Genomic DNA, 18737 nt, shown 5'->3' with positions numbered 1-18737 from the left:
TCCAATTAGAGAAATATCCATACTTACAAAACGAACTTCACTACTTAAACAAAAAAAGAAAAATTTCAGTATTACTCTTGTATTGACAAGCAGTCCTTAAAAAGATGCACTCTCTAGTTCAGTTTTACCAATATGTCAAGGCTGGTGTCATGTTGACTGTGCAGGTGTTAATCAAAAACAGACACAATATATCTGAAACTTTTGCCAAAAATAATGTTTTTATGTATTTTATTTTACAATATTTAGTGTGGTTATTTTTAAAACAGATATAGTATATATTGTTTTACATTATTTAGTATAACTATCTTTAATATCTACCTTCCTTCACTATTTTAATCTTAGCTTACCCATTGGTAAAATATTTCCAATTGCTGATTTTATAAAAACCATTCCTTTTAATCAGTTCTTTAAATCCCTTAAATCTAAAATCATAAAATATTTTCAAAGCTGTAAAGTAATTGAAATCAAGAAAGTGGTACAATATCGGATTACAATGGTACAATTAAGGATCTAGTTTCCTTAATTGTACTCTTAGCGCTATTTTTTTAGTTTGATTCTTCGAGACTTAACGCTTTTTAAATTTTGAGCTTTTTAAACATGTTTACAACAAACAGTCCCTAAATTATGAAATCCAATTGAAAATCCAGGTTTCTACTCAGTAGATTGCCTACATTTTTTAATTTTGTCTTAGGGGGGTACAATATTGGCAACCTTACCCTAGTATTTAGATTCCTATCTATCATCTGATTAAAGACCAGATTATAAGAGACTGAAAAACGAAGAAAATGGTTAAAAGTGGTCCAAAACAAGTTAAAGAAAAACCAAGCCAGAGAATCAGGTAGCAGGTTTAAATGCTCGAAATCAAATTAGGAGCGCTCCGATCGCTAAATGGAAAGGCCAGTTCTTTTAAGAATTCATAAATATATTGGAGTGTTGTAAATAAATAAATAAGTTGGAGTGTTGGAAGGGTATCATTATTATTGCTACAGATATAACAATTGTGAATGTGAAAGCTCTGATGTAGTTGATTGTTTTAAAAAAATTCCTCGAGAAAGGTTTAGTGCGTCCGTTGCGACCACCGTATACTTAAAATGATTTCAAAAGTAATTATGACGAGTTCAATGTGAAAACCTCTTCACCAAACATTGTGCAGCTTACATTTAGGGAACAAAAATGGTATTAAAAACTGTGCAAAACTTTGTAGAATATTCCAGAACGTTCTAGAAAAATTTTAAAATATTCTTTGGGGAGAAATATTTACGTGTAGTATATCGTTTTTTTTGTAGATCAAATAATTGTGCTTTTTTTTTAGAGGAACCTTTTCCACTTTTCCTGAAGGTGCACCTCAGACTTAATTTAGATCAAATTTGGAATACATTTTCGAATATATGTATGATATTGTTTAAAAAAATAATTATTTGATTTAACTTTGAAAGCCATTTTTTTCTAACAGTTTGGTAATAAATTTGTTGATTACAACAACCCTTTACCATAACAAGATTGACAAGTTTTTCTTGCAGTAACTTTATTCTCTAGTAAAATATAAGCTCTGATAAAAACCATACTCAAGTAAAAAGATTTAAAAAGGTAAAAATGAGATATACAGTTTATTTTATTCGTGTCATTTACTAACTTAATTAACGTACACTTCCTGACCCACTTCTAGTAGTGTCATTTAAAAATATCTCTCTTGCCGCTGACCGGAAAAATAAAGTGTAATCTATCTCCGTGAAGAAGAACGTTTAAATTCCAGAGGTTAAAGAAGACTTTGTAGGGCTCATAAATACGCATTACTTATATAAAACAAAATTTACAATTATATTGTAGATAAAGCTATAGCTATACATTTAAGGCATTTTAGCATTATTAAAAAAAAGGATCCGAATTTTTTAGGTCTACTTAAATATGAATGTGATTGATAGAGTAGAATCTGCAAAGCACACTTTAACTGGCTCAGGAATTTCTAAAGCTGTAGCTAAAGCAACCAGTCATGAAGTAATAGGCCCTAAAAAGAAGCACGTTGACTGTAAGTCTTGTTTTTAATTGATTTGTTAAAAATATGATCATTTAGAAAAGCATTTACCTAGCATATTAACAGTATATTTACGTGAGTTATCACTAAGAAGAATTTGTTATGTTGCGTTTGAAAATGATGTTTTATAATTATTCCCTCATTTTAATAGTTTAATTTTAACAAATAAATTTTTTTTTGAAGATGGGTAACTCAGTATTCTGCTCATTTTTATACTTCTCAAAAATCATCTCCAAAAAAAGTAGCATAACTTATATGTATATTTTGATTTTTAATAATTTTAAAGTAGTTAAAGTTTATCCTAAAAACTATAAAATAAATTGAGAAGTATTACTTTTTAACTTAGCTTTAAAAATTATGTTAGCCATACTCCAAATTATTGTAGAGCTCAAAATACCATGTTAAAACTGATTATCCTGACTAACAGTATTTAAGCCGGCCTTGTCTTCTTAGACTTTTATTTTCTATTTTCTAAATGTATTTTCTATTTCCTAAATGTAGTTTCTATTTGATTTTTTTTTTCTAATAATAAATGACTTTTTTTTGGAGTTTAAACCTATACAAAAAGTTTAAAAGATAAGTCTTAAAGTTTTCATTACTATTGCCTCATTTAAATCAAAGTATATTTAAAAAAAAATTTTTTATTGAAAATTGACTTTTTGTCTCTCTTATTTAGATATTCATCATGCACTGGAATTTGACAATGTTAGTATCCCAAATGTTGCTGACATGCTGTTTGAGCGTTGCACCAACTCAAGTTGGGTGGTTGTGTTTAAATCATTAGTTGTTTTTCACAACTTAATGGCAAATGCTAATGAAGTAAACAAATTTTGTTATGTTTTAAGATTTTAATATCTACTTTCTATAGATCTATAAAGTTATGTTTTAAATAGTAATAATTTAGTCAAAACTATTGCCAAGAGCAGTTTAGTTAGCCATCATATTTATTAATACTGGAAAACAGAAATATCTCACATGGGAATATTTTAAGAAATAGAAAAGTTTATATTTTGTATTTCATCCTTCTCTTCTTTAACTTGTCCTCACATCAGAGACAAGGGCAGGGAAAATTTATTTGCAATTTAATTGTTTAAAAATATGCTACCAATTAATTAATTGCAATTATTATTCAGTGCAATCAGTTAATTGCAATTTTTGAACAATTCAATCAATTTTTCCAATTAATTGCAATTAGTTAATGGTTTTTAAAAATGTCTAAAAATTTTATTTCATTTTTTATTAAATATCATACTTAAAAGATTAATATTGTTGGGTTATTACTTTAGATATATATATATATATATATATATATATATATATATATATATATATATATATATATATATATATATATATATATATATATATATATATATATATATATATATATATATATATATATGTAATCATTACATATATATTTAACGTAATAACGTACTTTAAACTGGAATTATACATTACATTGTAAGGTATTATTCCAGTTTAAAGTACGTCTTTAATAAGAACTCATAAAAAATAAATTGAAAACCAAAATTTATTTGAAGAGTCACTAAAACAATCAGTTATTTTCATTATTCATCATAATATCTGAGAGCATTTTTCTGTTCTGAAATCAATTGTTAACACACAAAAACATTTGCATTTTAAGATTGGATGGAAGTATATAATGTCTCAAAGGGCCAATTGCATAACCTGCCGCACTGAAAAATCTTTCCGCAATATTTGACATTGGCGAAAATATTGTTTTATCATTTCTGAATTACTTGACCATCGTGTTGTGTTTCTTTGAATAGCAACAAACAGAGTTTTCCGGCTACCTTTAAATTTTTTAATTTACCCATAAGCGTAATTGTCTTATCAATGATATGTTTATATTTGAGTAAAAACATTTCCATAGCCAAGTTGAACCTGTGAGAGGCACATCCTGTTAATGGAACATTTCACAGATTTGCAAGGGCCTTATTTGTTTCACAGTTGTCACCTGTTAAAGATGTTACATTAGTCATTTTGCGAAGAATATTTTGAAGAACCCATGATAAATATTCAAAGTGGGCTCTTGCTGTAAATTCTGTTTCATTTCCTATAGGTGAAAAGGCAATTAATGCAGTATTGTACTCATTTTCACTGGCATTATTAGGATATGATCCAAACAATGCCACATTGCAAAATTTTCTGGAACTATGTTAGCAATTTCCACTTCAACCTTTTTAGTCAGCAAATTCATGTACTTTTTAATGGTTTTTATGGAAATATTTTCTAATTTAGAGTATTTCTGCATGAGAGAGTTTTCTACAAACGAAAATGGTTTAAAGCCACAAGTCACCCATTCTATCCATGAATACATATTGTTGGCACTCTTTGCTATTATTGGTCCTGGAATATGAGTAAAACCACTAAACTGTGTAATCGGCTGTTGTGTTGAAATTTAAGAAGTATTATATTCTATATATTCTGGATGCATACTTTTAACATGATTAAATAAGTTGGTCTATCCTGTCCCAGTTTTCTGGTGTAGTTTTTTTCCCCACTTACAGGTCCAATTACTGTCATTAGCTTCATCTTTCTTGAAGTAAATGTTGACTATTTCTTTTGTATTCATTGTTAGCGAGATTTATAAAAATCCTAAAAAGGAATTTTTTTACTTTATGTGCACATATGAACATAATTATTAGCACAATTGAAATGAACATACGTATACATCCGTATTATTGGTTATGCGTCAATCTATCCTTAACCTTATATGCGTATACAGCTCGAAATATTTATACATGTGTATTATTGCTTATGTGTCATTCTATCTTTAACTTTTTATGGTTAAAAACAGTGCTAAACTAAAAATTACATAAAAGTATAATATAATCTCGGTAATTAATGTTAATGGCAAAATTTATCAATTATCAATTAATTGCAATTCTGACCCAATCAATTAATTGGGTTAAAAAATATTTTCAATCAATTAATTGGTATAAAAAATTTTTCAATCAATTAATTGCAATCAATTAATTGTAATCAATTAATTGCAATCAATTAATTGCAATTAACTAATTGCAATTAATTGTTTGCCCAATTAATTTTTCTCCGCCCTTGATCAGAGATATCCTTAGTTAAAATTCTTGCAGGCTTTGGCCTTGAATATAACCTCAAAGGTGCTCATTTTGTCCTTGTGGTATTGCCCTGGTGTTAAATGCTAAATCCTTACCCTTAAGGTTGCTGTTAAATGTCTTGCATGTAAAATTCAATGCCTTTTTACCTTTGTATTCTGTCACAAGTGTAAGCAAGTTAATTTTGAAGTCTATTACAAGATAAATATATAAATTTATTTTAAAAATTTAAAATACTATTTGTAATTCCATTTTTTTTTTTTTTTTTAAATTTTAAAATTTAATTTAAATTGTTCTGGTTAACTAAATTTACTTGTAAATCATTTTATTGAAATCAGTTATAATTTTTTTGTAATCTTAGTAAAACTTTTTTTAGTTTTCTTAAAACTCTTTTTTTAACTTAAAGATTTGATTTTGAAAATTTCAGACTTGAACTCTTTCTTGTATTAACAAAGTTCTGTGAGCTGAAATGTTTTTCATTTGTGTAGTCCCTTTTTTTCCTTTGCAAATTGAAAGTTACATTTATATTTAAACAGTTATTTTTTTTACTGTAGCTAACACAGTTCTGCTTCACAGTTCATAAGTTTGTATTATATATGCAAACATTCAAAAATGTAATGTAAAAGAAAAAATCTACTTGTGTAAGAGGCAGATTTCTTGAACATTTATGCAAATTGAAGTCTTCTAAGTCTACAAAATATGCTTACATAGTTCCATGAACCTTTTTTAAAGGTGTAAAATGTGATCTCAAACTACAAGTTTAAATGAAATATTTATTTGGTGAATTTAGTTGGCAAAAACTATCCTAATACTTTACTTAAGAATAAACAAAGCGTTAGTTGGGTTTTAAAGTTTCTTGTCACAAAGTTAAGTATTCAAGTGAAATAGCTTATGCTCTACAGTGTGTGCTCAATAAAATACAAATAAAATGATCTAATTTGCTTAGAAATAAAATTCAATAATAAATATTAAACTGTGAAGATAAGAAATGCGAAATATATTTTTTTTATATATACTACATCAATGTTGTTAGAAAATTTTGATTTTTGATGTTATCAATTTCTTTCTTTCAGAAATTTATTCAATATATTGCTTCTCGCTCAACCACTTGGATGCTGCAAAGCTTTTTTGATAAAGGAGTTCAAGGTATATTTTGTGATTTACTTTTTGTTTATTTTAAGTATTTAAGTTTTTAGTAATAACTAATAAGTAAATAAAAAAAACTATTTTGTATGTAGTAAAATGTTTTAGGCAGTTAAATTTCATTTTTTCATGTTGTATTTGAGACACAAACCTCCATGTCTTTACAGTGCTATATCTCTGTATTTTTTAGGCAGCTAATTTTAAAATCAAGTCTTCTCTATTTCATTACTTTCATCAATAAATAATATTAAAAATTGTCAAATTTTGCAATAAAAATTAAAAAACAGAAATCTTACTTTGATTACACATAACTTTTTGTAAAGAAGCATCTACCAAAGTAAAGTTTTGTCCTAACTGACTTAAACTAAAAAACTGGATTAAACTAAAAAAAAACATTGTTAAAATAAAATTAAGAAAGATTAAAGCAACAAGCTGTACAAAATTAGTCTGAAAAGAAAAAAAAAAAAAAACCTTTAAAAAAAAAGTACTTCACCCTATTTTGTCTACATTCGTGCACAATCACCATAACTCTTAATTTCAATCTTTCTAAAATAGGTTTTTTTTTTCAACTTCAGCATCAACTAAATACAATTTTGAGATTTTCTTTTTTAAATCACTTTTTCAGACGAATGTATGGTTTTTATAATGGTGAATTTCAGACTTAGATTACCACTGTCTAAAGTTAAATTTATTGTCTGCTTCAATACAATTCTGTGAAGATGTACTAAAAAAAACGAATTAAAATCAAAGAAAATTAAAATCTATACACTTTTAATTACCTAAAGCATTGTGTTATCTACTTAAATCAGGGGTCAATGGTATTAGTGCTAAAAAAAAAGGCTTTCCATAAAATTTACAAATTACATCTAATAATTTATGATTTTTATCTATTAATATACAATTTTTATCAATTTATTTATGAATTGTATCTATTAATTTACAATATGTATCTATTAAATTTAGATTTGCATCTATTAATTTTAAATTTGTATCTATTAATTTATGATTTGTATCTATTAATTTAGACAATTTTTTTTTGTACTCTCTAATCTTACTCTTTGACATACTTTTTTTTTTACACTCTTTAATTTTTACACTCTTTAATTTTTACATTTTTCAATGCAGATTTTGTATTACATTATTCAACCTATGTTTTGAGTAATATGATGTTATATGAAAAAGCATTGCATGAAAGTTAAGACTATTCCAGAAAAGAATGTACTACTTTTGATATATAAATATGTGTGTGTATGTGTGTGTGTGTATATATATATACATATATATATATGCATATATATATATATATATATATATATATATATATATATATATATATATATATATGCATATATACACACACACAGTATGTACCAAAATTGTCACCATGTTTGAACAAAGAAATATTTTATATTTTTTTTTAATAGAAAAGCTGTGAAGAAAAATAAAGTTTTAGTTTTATTAACTAAATTTAAGACTTAGCTAACTGAAAATATTGCTTTTTATTAAATTTAGAGGATATTGAATTTTTTTAAAAATGTTTATGTGAAGAGCTAATGGTGACAATTTTGTTGCAAATGAAAGCAAATAGCATATTGTAGTAAATTAATATCGAGTGTATCCTCCCTTAGATTTAGTTACAGCCTGAATCAGGCTGAATTCTTTCAGGAACACTAGCAACCAATTTGCAGCATTCCTCGGGTGTAATTGAGTACCAAACCTGATGTGCACGAGCCCAAAGTTCATCCTCATTCTTAGGTGGAGTAGGAAATTTGTAGACCTGTTGTTTAACTATTGCCCATAAATTTTCGAGTGGGTTAAGATCAGGGCTTTGTGCTGGCCAGTCAACAACTTTCAATTTCTTCTTGTGAAGGAATTTAATGGTCTTATCAGCCTTATGCTTGGGGTCATTGTCTTGCATGAACATCGTGTTATGTACAGTTCTGCCCCATTTTCGAAGGGACTTGAAATATCTGACCTTAAGGATGTTGATATAGTCATGAGTGTTCATTGTTCCGTTAATTTTCACTAATTCATTGACTCCATGAGCACAGAAACATCCCCAAAACAAGAGTTTTCCTCCGCCATATTTAACGGTTGGTGTAAAATCTTGAGCACTTAATGGTGAATTAGGCTTTCTCCAAGTATATCTTATACCATCTGATCTAAACATATTAGTTTTACTTTCATCTGTCCAAATCCAGTCATAAATGCCTTCAAAAGTCATGTGTGCATGAAGTTTAGCATAATTTAAACGAGCTTGGCAGTGACGAGAAACTAACAATGGCTTCTTGATCTTTCTTCTGGATCAAAAACCAATTCTTTTGAGCTCTCTACTGACTGTCCGCACTGAAGCATGAGTCCCATAGCTGTTATTCATTAAATTAGTACTATCCTTTGCAGTTTTAGACTCTCCAGAAGCAATTAAACGAGTGATTGTTCTTTGGTCTCTTGGTGTAAAAATTTTCTTTCAACCACTTTTAGGCTTATTTACTTCTAAATTATTGCACAATTTGATTTTACATATGAGAGTATGAGGCTTTCTGAACTCAGCAGCGATTTCATGATAAGATTGTCTGGATTTAAGCCCTTCCACAATATTTTTTTCTAGTTCAAGATTTATTTTTCTCATGATGATAATAGCAATACTTTTTTTATTTTTTGTAAACAAAATCAAACTTTAAATGATATTTAATCATTAAAAATCTGAAAAGTTGATAACTCAATCATTTTAGTCATGAGGCTATTAATATATGTCGTATGCCTAATTAACTGTGGGCAAATATGTTAATTGCTTTCATTTGCGACAAAATTGTTACCATTAGCTCTTCACATAAACATTTTTAAAAAAATTCAATATCCTCTAAATTTAATTTCAAAAAATATTTTCAGTTAGCTAAGTCTTAAATTTAGTTAATAAAACTAAAATTTCATTTTTCTTCACAGCCAATCTATTAAAAAAAACATAAAATATTTCTTTGTTCAAACATGGTGACAATTTTGGCACATACTGTATATATATATATATATATATATATGTGTGTGTGTGTGTGTGTGTGTGTGTGTGTGTGTGTGTGTGTGTGTGTGTGTGTGTGTGTGTGTGTGTGTGTGTGTGTGTGTGTGTGTGTGTGTGTGTGTGTGTGTGTGTGTGTGTGTGTGTGTGTGTGTGTGTGTGTGTGTGTGTGTGTGTGTGTATATATATGTGTGTGTGTGTGTATATATATATAAGGGTTTTAATTATTCCATAGGGATATTAGTTGTAAAACATAATGAGTTACATTGCTTAGAGGAATTGTAAAAGTACTTTCACATAATTCTTTTTTTTCCCTCATGATTTTTAGCAGTTGCTAAAAAAAATATATTCAGAAATTGAGCAAAATAAAAAGTTAGCTTTAAAATTTTGTTTTTATGAAAGATTTTTTTTTCAATGAATATTTCTATAGAATTACCCCTTGTTTTTTTGTCTATTTATTTAACATTTTAAGTTTATATTTTTATGAATTATTGATAGACCTGTCATTTAGGTTATGATATGTCACATATTATCAGACGATATTCAGCATATCTCTCTGAAAAAGCTTGTTCATACCGACTGGCTGGTTTTGACTTCTGTAGGGCTGCAAGAGGGTACTTTTTTCATCCAAATTTTAAGTTAATAAAAAAAAAAAAAGAGAATGAAATATATATGCTTTAGCTGTATAAAGTTCTAAAATTTGATTTATTGCTTGATCTTTTTTTAAATTTGTATTCATGAGAAAGACAGTATTGCCGGCTTACTTCAAGAACTCATTAATTGAAAAAAGAACTCATAAAACTTTAGAAAAACATTTATTGGGTACTTGAATATGTTTCTGCCATTTTCTAATCAAGGTTGTAATTAATAATAACCAGTTGTCAATTAAATTGCTACCACTTTAGTTGATAGTACTAGAAATAAACTTTCATAGTTAGTACGTGACTTTTAAATAATCACTCAACAAGTGTTTGTTTTATTACATTAATTATGTCAACCTGTGTCAGCAATACAATCTGTGGGAGAACTTTTGTTGCATAAAAGTGCTGCTGAAACCTATTATGAATGTTTATTGTAACAATGATCCATCAGGAAGAGGTTTTAGAGAATAGTTCAAACAGTTCAGTAAAACTAACTTTGATGTCAAAGACAAAGAATGTGCTGGTCCACCAATTAAGTTTAAAGATGAAAAATTGAAATCATTTTTTTACAAAGATCTTTCTAAACACTTAAAGATTTGTCAAACTCATTAAGTGGTGAAGAACTAGTTCACATTCTCATAATTATGATGATATAAGTTCTTGCAGTAAGCTGAAAAAATTGAAATGTAGAAGTCAACTATTGAAAGTGTAAAAATCTGAAATTTTCCTCTTAAAATGCCTATCAAAATGTTCCTTACTAAAGAGCTTAAAAGCAGGAATATTATAAAAGTTCTATTTATTGAATTTTTGATCATTTCAGTAAAAAAGATGGTTTGCTTAGAAATATGGATACAGTAAAGGTAAGCCATGACTTTTGTCATAAGTGTTTACACTAGTTCACTTGTGAGCATATTAAATTTTTGAAATTGTTATTGATGCAGTATGCTTAGAAATTTCAAGGTGATGTTGAAGTATTTGGGCTGAACTATGACAAAAAAAAAAAAAAAAAATGTCAAGCAAGTGGCTGGTTTTGAACTTAGGGATTTCTTGATTTTAAAAAAAAAGGCTATTTATTTGGGAAAAAAAGTTAACTTAATTATTTTGAAATAATTATGTTTCTGTTTTAAATGTTAACAATTAATATAGCTCAATATTTATCTGAATTAGTTGTTCTTAAGGCTACAAACCATTAAATTAATGAAAATTGTTTTTTTATATATTTTTTCTTTCTTTTTTTTTTAGTTGTTAAAAACTTTGCCAATTATTCGCAGCCAGTTGGATGCCCTTTTAGAAACATCTGTAAGTTTATAGAAGCTTTTTAAAAGCTTCAAGACCTCTCTTTGTGGTTTTAATGCAATTGCAATCATTGCAACTATCAACCTGATATATTTAGTTTCAGTGTGTTTTTTAAGGGATTTGTGTTTTGTTACAATTCAATGTGTTTAAGTATTTTATCTTAGCAGTTGCTTCATCTGAAAATGAATTCTAACTCAGGCAACTATAACATAAACAATCTTGATAAAACTAACTAAAGAGTGTAATGTTTATTGAACAAGAATGTTAATTAGAATAAGGTAAAATATCATTACTACTGCAAGATGCTTATTCAGGACCATGGAAACAATCATCGGCTAGAGTTTTTAAACCTCAAGTATTTTACGCATTTATTGCCAAGGCTGTTAAATTTTTTTTTAAAGTTAATTTGTAGAAATATTTAGCAAGTTGTTTTTAATGTTTAAATCTTTTGTCTACATAGTTAACAGCAAATGATTTAACAAATGGTGTTGTGACAGCTGCATTCATGTTGCTTTTTAAGGTGATTAAACTTGTCTGAAGAATTCTTTACAGATTTGAATTAACAGATCTTCTAAAATTATTTTCAAAAAAATGAAACCTAGTTAAAACTTTTTTACTTTATTTTTGCCTTTTATTTTTTTTTTTGTGTCTTTTCTTTCTACTTTTTATTAGAAATAATTTTTGAATGCCGTTTTTTTTTTATTGTAAAGAATTGTTCTCAAATTAAATTTGAAAATTTGTTTTATCTTCAAATCTGGACCTAAGATGGAGCAAAATGGTTCTTTTAAACTATTTAGGATATGATTAGATCATTTGCATGTTATAATGATGGAATCATTAATTTGTTAGGTAAACCATATATTTTTTTAAATAACACTGATATTTTTTGTGAATAATTAAAATCAATCATTTTTACTTCAAAAATTTTTTTTTGTATTAAAATATTGTCTTTGTAATTATGTGCTCTGCTATTTTAAAGAGAAATATTTTGATATGAAGAAAGCTGATTGTAAAGTAGCACTAGATATTTACAAACGTTTTCTGGCTAAAATGGATGATGTGTCATCATTCTTAAAAGTAGCAGAAGAAGCAGGTATAGATAAAGGGGAAATTCCTGATCTGGCAAAAGCACCACAGAGCTTGTTAGAAGCAATGAGTTCCCATTACCAATCATTAGAGAAAGGAAAATCAGTTATGTCTGGAAAGTAAGTAGTTTTTTATGTAAGTAAAATTTTATTTTTTGTTCAGTGATAAAAAGCTAAGTCTTGTATCTAAGAAAAATTATTAATTTTAGAACAATTACATTGGCATCTTTAAATGTAGAACCATCTGAGTTTGTTGCCAATAATGCAAGTAAATCTTTGAATGATCAGGACTCTAATGATAGTTATTTGGAGCAAGAAAGAAAAATGCTTGAAATGTTTGAAAAACGAAAAAAAGAAGAAGATGCAAAAAAACTTGCACAACAACAAACATCCATCAGCAAACCAACAACTGTTGGTTCATCACAAGCCCAATTGAATAATCCTTTTAATCAACCGCTGCAGACAGCAAATAGCAATACAAGACCTTCTGATGACTTAATGTTACTTTCTATGAACCCATCAGTTTTCCAACAACCACGATTCACAAGCTCATACACATCAAGTAACAAAATTTTTAAATATTATTTCAGCAACATGTTCTCATTCTATAACTAGGGTTTTAATATATTGATAAAGATATTTGTTTTTATAAATCACAAAATTTACATGGAGATATGAAATAGATGTAAATGGAAGATCTTTATATATTACAAAAAAATATATATATATATTTGGTTAATTTACAAAGTTATTAAAATTTTTACTGAAAATTATTTAATATAATTAACCTTTTAACAAAATTTAAATTTTATATTTTGTTAAAATTAATTTTAAAAAATGCTCAATTTGCTCTTTTATTTAGATTCTAATTTTAATGCTGGATTCAGTTCTATGAACACATTTGATTTAAATAATGCATTCAAAACTCAACAATCTTCAAGTCAGCCTAATCTTCTTGATGATGATATTTTGACTCCAGAATCAATGTTTGGATCTCAAAATGCCTCAACATCAAATACAACAAACAATACTAGCGGATTAAGTGGAGACTTAAATAAAGGTTTAGAGCGTATTGCACTTTCTTTAGGTATGTTTAGTAATATTTAATGAAAAATATTTTCTAAGAAAATTCTGAGAATACTAGGGCTAGTTAGTACAAATTCTGCATTTTTTTTAATACTGTGCTCAAGTATTTTACTTAAATAACTCTAAAAATAACTCTACTTGTGCATAAGAGTGTCCTCCATGTTTTAATAACAAATGATGGATCACAGAGGTATATATAAGACAGTTACAGCTGTCATGCAGAGTCACAAAATATTAACATGCTACAACATGGGGCAATTTGGAGTAATGATGCAGTTCAAAGCTATTTAAAATCATCTAGTCAAAAGTTCATTACTTTAAATTCATTTAAGTAAAAATAAAACTTGATGTATAAATTTAATTGCCATAGCTTTGATTGCTCAAAACTGTGACAATCATTATAACTAAATCATGATAAGTTAGAAGTCTGATCAAAGTAAATTACAATTAACTAGCAAAATAAGTTATGATTTTTTAAGCTTTTTACATAAAAACCTTTTTAAATATTTTTTAAAATTCAATTCGTTTCAATTTTGAGTGTCAAAATCTGGCAGCTTTTTCTGATCCTTAGCCTCTTTAAAAAATCTTAAACCAAATCAAACATATTATTGTTTAGTAAGATAAATTATTTTATGAGCATAAATAATTGCAGAGGAACATTTCATTCTAATTTAGTTATCAGTTTAGAATTTGATAAAACCAGGCTAACAATCAGCCCCTTTAGATGCATAGTTAGAGACCATATCTGAACTACAATAAAACATCACATTCAAGGAGTGAGTCTGATTTCTGTTCAAATTAGAGGTCTTGTCATTTTTTATTGGTTGAAACTCAAGATGGCATATAATTATTAGACCTTGACAACATATTTATGTAGTTTTAGCTGACATTCTTGCTTTTAAAAACAGTATAAAAAATTCATAGTGGTTCATAGAGCTGCTTATTTACAATTGATAAAAGTTGTTGATTTGTTTTACTTGGGAGTGCATGGAATCACATTCTGAGTGTTTCTAAACTATATTTACAAAAAAAATCATGGCATTCATACAAAACACTAAAAAAAAATTGTAGAGCAAAAAACAAGATAATTCAAAGTCTGTTAGAAAAAAAAACTTAAACAAGATTATTAATGAGGTCTAGATGAAATAATTGAACAATAACTGCTTGGAAATGAGAAGTTAAAACTCAAGATTGTGTTAGAAGTTAAAAAGTACAATTTAGATAATTTTGAATTTAAAAAAAGTTGAGATTTTCAGCTACCTACAAATAAAGTTTGATTATGCAGGATTTGCCAAAATTATGTATAAAATAAATCACTATGGTAAATTACAAAGGAAAACCCATCTAAAAACATCAATTGTATCAATTGTAGCTTTTAAAAGTTGCTTTCGGTTTTACCATGAAAGAAAAATATTTTTCAAATTCAGTTATCTTCAATTAATCATCTAGAATGTAAAATAGGACCTACATCAAGATTTATTAGTTTCTTAGACTCAGATCATAAAATTGTAACCATAGACCTGAAAGCTGAAAAGCAGAAAGCTCTTTCTGCACATGTCCCAATAGGGAAATTGCAGTGTTCTTCTACAGTTACTTTCTCAAAACAATTGTTTAATTCCAAGTCTGTAACTTTATCCAAGAGTTTACCTAAAGCGTGTAAATGAAATGAATATAAATTAACATTTATGTCTTTTTCTTCAGTAGTTGTATAAACAAATTTTTAATTATGTTTGTATTTTGTCTACAATATGTTGTGATTTAAAAATGAAAAAAAAGAGTTCTTCAGTGGTTGTGTAAAAGAAGTTTTAATTATGTTTGTATTTTATTTACAACATGTTGTGATCTCAAAATAATGCAAAATGATGTATATGTTATGCCTAAAACAGCTAATCCTCCTAACTATCCAGAATTGAGAGTTTTATTGAAAAAGTACTGGCCTATCACTAGATGAAAAATGAAAAAAAAAAAAAAAAAATTAACTGTCCAGAATTGAGTTTTATTGAAAATGTACTATGCTTTAATTAAATTAAAATGAAAAAAAAAAACTTTGCAGAGACAACAAAAATTTTTAAAAATGATTTTAATGCTGTGCACACCACCAAAGCAGACTTTGAAATTTTATTAGATGTCTGCAGGAATAAATTAATTCCTTTAAAATATTTTATCTTTATATGTTAATGCATTAGGATTATTATTCAGTCTAAAATAAAAATTGATATGTACTTTTTTTTAGTAATTTTTCTACTTTCTCATTTATTTCGTTTACAGTCTTTATATTTCCAGACAAGGTGCCTGAGAGTAAGTTCATTTGTGTTAAGGGGAAAAATGACCCAGTCAAACTTTTTATTAAGTTTTGGTTGTAAAACTTATAGTAACTCCCCTCCCATCCAATATTTAACATTTGTTAACAATTATCATCTGATCACAGCATTTATTGAGACATGCATTTAACTAAGTGATTGGCAACTATTTTCTTATGTTTAAAAGTAGGATAAAAGCCAATCATACCAGAATGTTTATAAAATTTAAGTTTTGTGTCCTGTCTAGTAGTAAACACCATCAAGAAACAAGAGAAATATTTGTGACAATCAGCTTTCAGTATGCTTAATGTGAATGGAACTGTTTTCTCCCATAAGTATGAAGTGATATCATTTGCAATAGAATACTATTATTTTTTTAACATTTACAACACTCTTAAAAATGTTTTTTTTTTTTAACATTTATTTTAAAATGTATTTAACTTAAATTTAGTAAAACTGGGCTACCAATCAGTATTTGACTTGATGCTAATAGTAAAAGCAACTAAATGTACTTTACAATTTGACATTAACAACTATTTTTACATTGAATTAGAAAGTATTTGAGAGAATATTTTACCCTTAGCAAAGCCAATGTGCAACTTTTAAAATTAAGATTTTGTTAACAAACAACATCATGTTATACAGGTTGCTATGGTAATTTTTTTAAAATGATTTGATTTTAAAATATGCTGTGAGGAAGAAGATTTTGATCCAAAATAAATTTTTTAAGTAGTAAGTTAAATATTTCCAAAATGCATTTGTTCTAACTTTCCCTTGTATCAACTAGTCCCAGTTTCCCATTGCTGATTTCCTGTTATAAATTTGGCATAGCAGGATCTATTGATAGATATTATTTTAAAATTATTGTGTGCAATTATAAGCTGCAATTCAAGTTTGTCAAACTTTTTCTTGGTCAGATGGTCTGAATGTCAATCCCAACACAATGAAAGCAAACACAAGTAAAGGGCACCAGTGGAAAGCTCAACAAAATACAACAAAGACAGGAGGTTCCAACTTTCAAATGAATACAGTTGCACGTTCCACATTGCCACCTGCACCTATTTATGGAGTACCTCCAACATTGATGGGAACCCCTAATTATATGATGCAGTACAGGTCACCCATGCAGCAAAATTTTGGAATGCCACAGCAACAGGTGTATATTAATTATTTGTTTTAAATTACTTACCTTTTGTCTAACAAATCACTGTAATTCTTTTAGAGACTTTTTTCTCTGAACTTACAAAAATTGAAATTAATCACTAAAATGTTAAAATTAAGATGCCATTTTTTTTTTACAAGTTTGTCCTAGAAACTTTTGCAAAGTATTATCAATCCAAGTGAACTCAGCAAATCCAAATCAGTGTTGCAGTTGATAAGTTTTGAAGGATCCTAAAAATTTTCTCAGCAGATAAACCTTGCATTTTGGTTTTGCTGCTAAATCAAGTATCCAGGTCCTCATCAGCTAACTAAGAAAGGATTAACAAGTTCAAAGAGAGCTTGTTTGTTTATTTTTGCTCTAATGAAGAACTCCAGTTGGTTTAGTAGTAATCAGAAATGTCAATTTTTTTCACTCTAAATATTAAATTTTAATTTTATTAAGACCAAATAGTGCATGCTTATCAAAAAAAAAAGTAAGGGAGATTGATACGTAGTTTATTGAGGCTCACAAAAGATTTTTTAAAAGTTGTTATTACCTTAGAATACATTTGTGCAAAAATTTCTCTTGCTATTAAATAATGTATCTATCACATCACACTTAAATATCAGTGTTAAGAAGTTTCTGGTTAAATTTATACTAAAATTACCTTTTAGTATTTATGGTAACTAAGGCTGTCTTATTTTCTATATAATTATACAATTGTTTTTATGAAAACTTGTTTTTTGTGAGAAAAAAAAAATTAGAATATCCCTTATTCCTTTATTACTGAAATTCCGACATTTTTATTATTAAACATATTTAACTGTGTCCGTTTCGTAAAACTACTTTTACTTTAGATGATGTATGGTTATCCAGTTGTCCAGTATCCTCAGTCACAAGTACTTATGCAAGGTAGCATGTCTCTAAACCAGCAGCCATCTCTGTCATCAAACAACTTCACAAATAACTCACCATTTATGTAAAAAGATGGTATGTCTTTAATGATCTCTTTGTAATATTTACCTTATGTATTTGTTATAGCTTTTATCATATTTATAGAAATATTTATTAGGTTTATTCAAAAAAGAGTCATGGAAAAATAAAAAAATAGAACCTTGTCTCATATGGTGTGATATTTTATATGCAGAGTTGTTTCTATTTACTATTTGTGGAAGTTTTTTTGAACAACTCTTGAAGAGAAAATTTTATTTTCTCTTCTGAGTATACTTTGTTGATGAGCTAACTTGACTGCCATTTCTGTGCAGTCATGATTTGTTACATTTTCTATTCTTTTTCATTTTTCTTTTCTCCCAAAGAACCTTATTTTTTGTAGTTGATAGGTAACTAAATTTACAAAGTATCCAATGGGTATTAAGCTTAGAAAATCTAGGTATAAATGGAACCATCTTTAATTAAGCATCTAATTTTAAACTTAAGTTGAATTTCAGGTTTTACTTTTCCCAGAAAACAGGATAGTTAAGTATCTCCTGAGTAGTACTAAATATAACTTGTGGAAGTCTTGACCATAATTTACAAATTAAAAACATCAGTTTTTCTTTTGCTCCATATATTTTCTTTTGGCAGCATATTATCCAAAATAATTCATATTTATCCTCTGTGGAAAACTTTAAAATGGGTTTTTCACGGTATATGTGAAAGGGTTCTCTTTTATTTTCCATGATTCTTTTTGAATAACCCAAATAAAAATATTTTGTATTTCTTTTAGATGGTCGTTACAAAAAAAAAACGATGAGTATCAAGTATTGAGTAAATCTCGAAGCATCATGTTACAGAGTTTTATTTAGTTGTGAATTTGAAAGAGTTCATAAACGCTTTTTGAAAATTTGTAAATTTTCTATAGGGAAAAATTTTTTTTTTTTGAATACTCAGGTCTTAATTTTT

General features: G+C 27.4%; 1 protein-coding gene across 1 annotated transcript; it reads left to right on the top strand.

Moving 5' to 3' along the window:
• The first annotated feature begins 1744 nt into the window (after nt 1-1744).
• LOC145202390 (phosphatidylinositol-binding clathrin assembly protein-like) lies at nt 1745-18703 on the top strand. Its single transcript, XM_090081626.1, has 14 exons — nt 1745-2026; nt 2709-2851; nt 6207-6279; nt 9798-9900; nt 10748-10787; nt 11170-11226; nt 11684-11743; nt 12021-12072; nt 12203-12428; nt 12518-12870; nt 13171-13395; nt 16612-16850; nt 17693-17825; nt 18562-18703. The coding sequence occupies exons 1-13, from the start codon at nt 1906-1908 to the stop codon at nt 17816-17818; spliced, it is 1818 nt and encodes a 605-aa protein (XP_089937752.1). The 5' UTR covers nt 1745-1905; the 3' UTR covers nt 17819-17825; nt 18562-18703.
• Nucleotides 18704-18737: the final 34 nt, after the last annotated feature.

Source organism: Hydra viridissima, unplaced genomic scaffold (genome assembly GCF_058129835.1).
Source record: "Hydra viridissima isolate aposymbiotic clone 2 unplaced genomic scaffold, HvirCarnegie_v1 scaffold_3, whole genome shotgun sequence".
Classification (NCBI taxonomy): domain Eukaryota; kingdom Metazoa; phylum Cnidaria; class Hydrozoa; order Anthoathecata; family Hydridae; genus Hydra; species Hydra viridissima.
This window is presented reverse-complemented; position numbering and strand designations above follow the sequence as displayed.

What these genes read in the sequence shown, in the direction of transcription:
- LOC145202390 (XM_090081626.1), top strand. Translation starts at nt 1,906, where the DNA reads ATGAATGTGATTGATAGAGTAGAATCTGCAAAGCACACTTTAACTGGC. An exon ending in TTCTGTAGGGCTGCAAGAGG is followed by an intron (nt 9,901 to 10,747) that starts GTACTTTTTTCA and finishes TGATCATTTCAG; the next exon opens with TAAAAAAGATGGTTTGCTTA. An exon ending in AAATCAGTTATGTCTGGAAA is followed by an intron (nt 12,429 to 12,517) that starts GTAAGTAGTTTT and finishes TATTAATTTTAG; the next exon opens with AACAATTACATTGGCATCTT.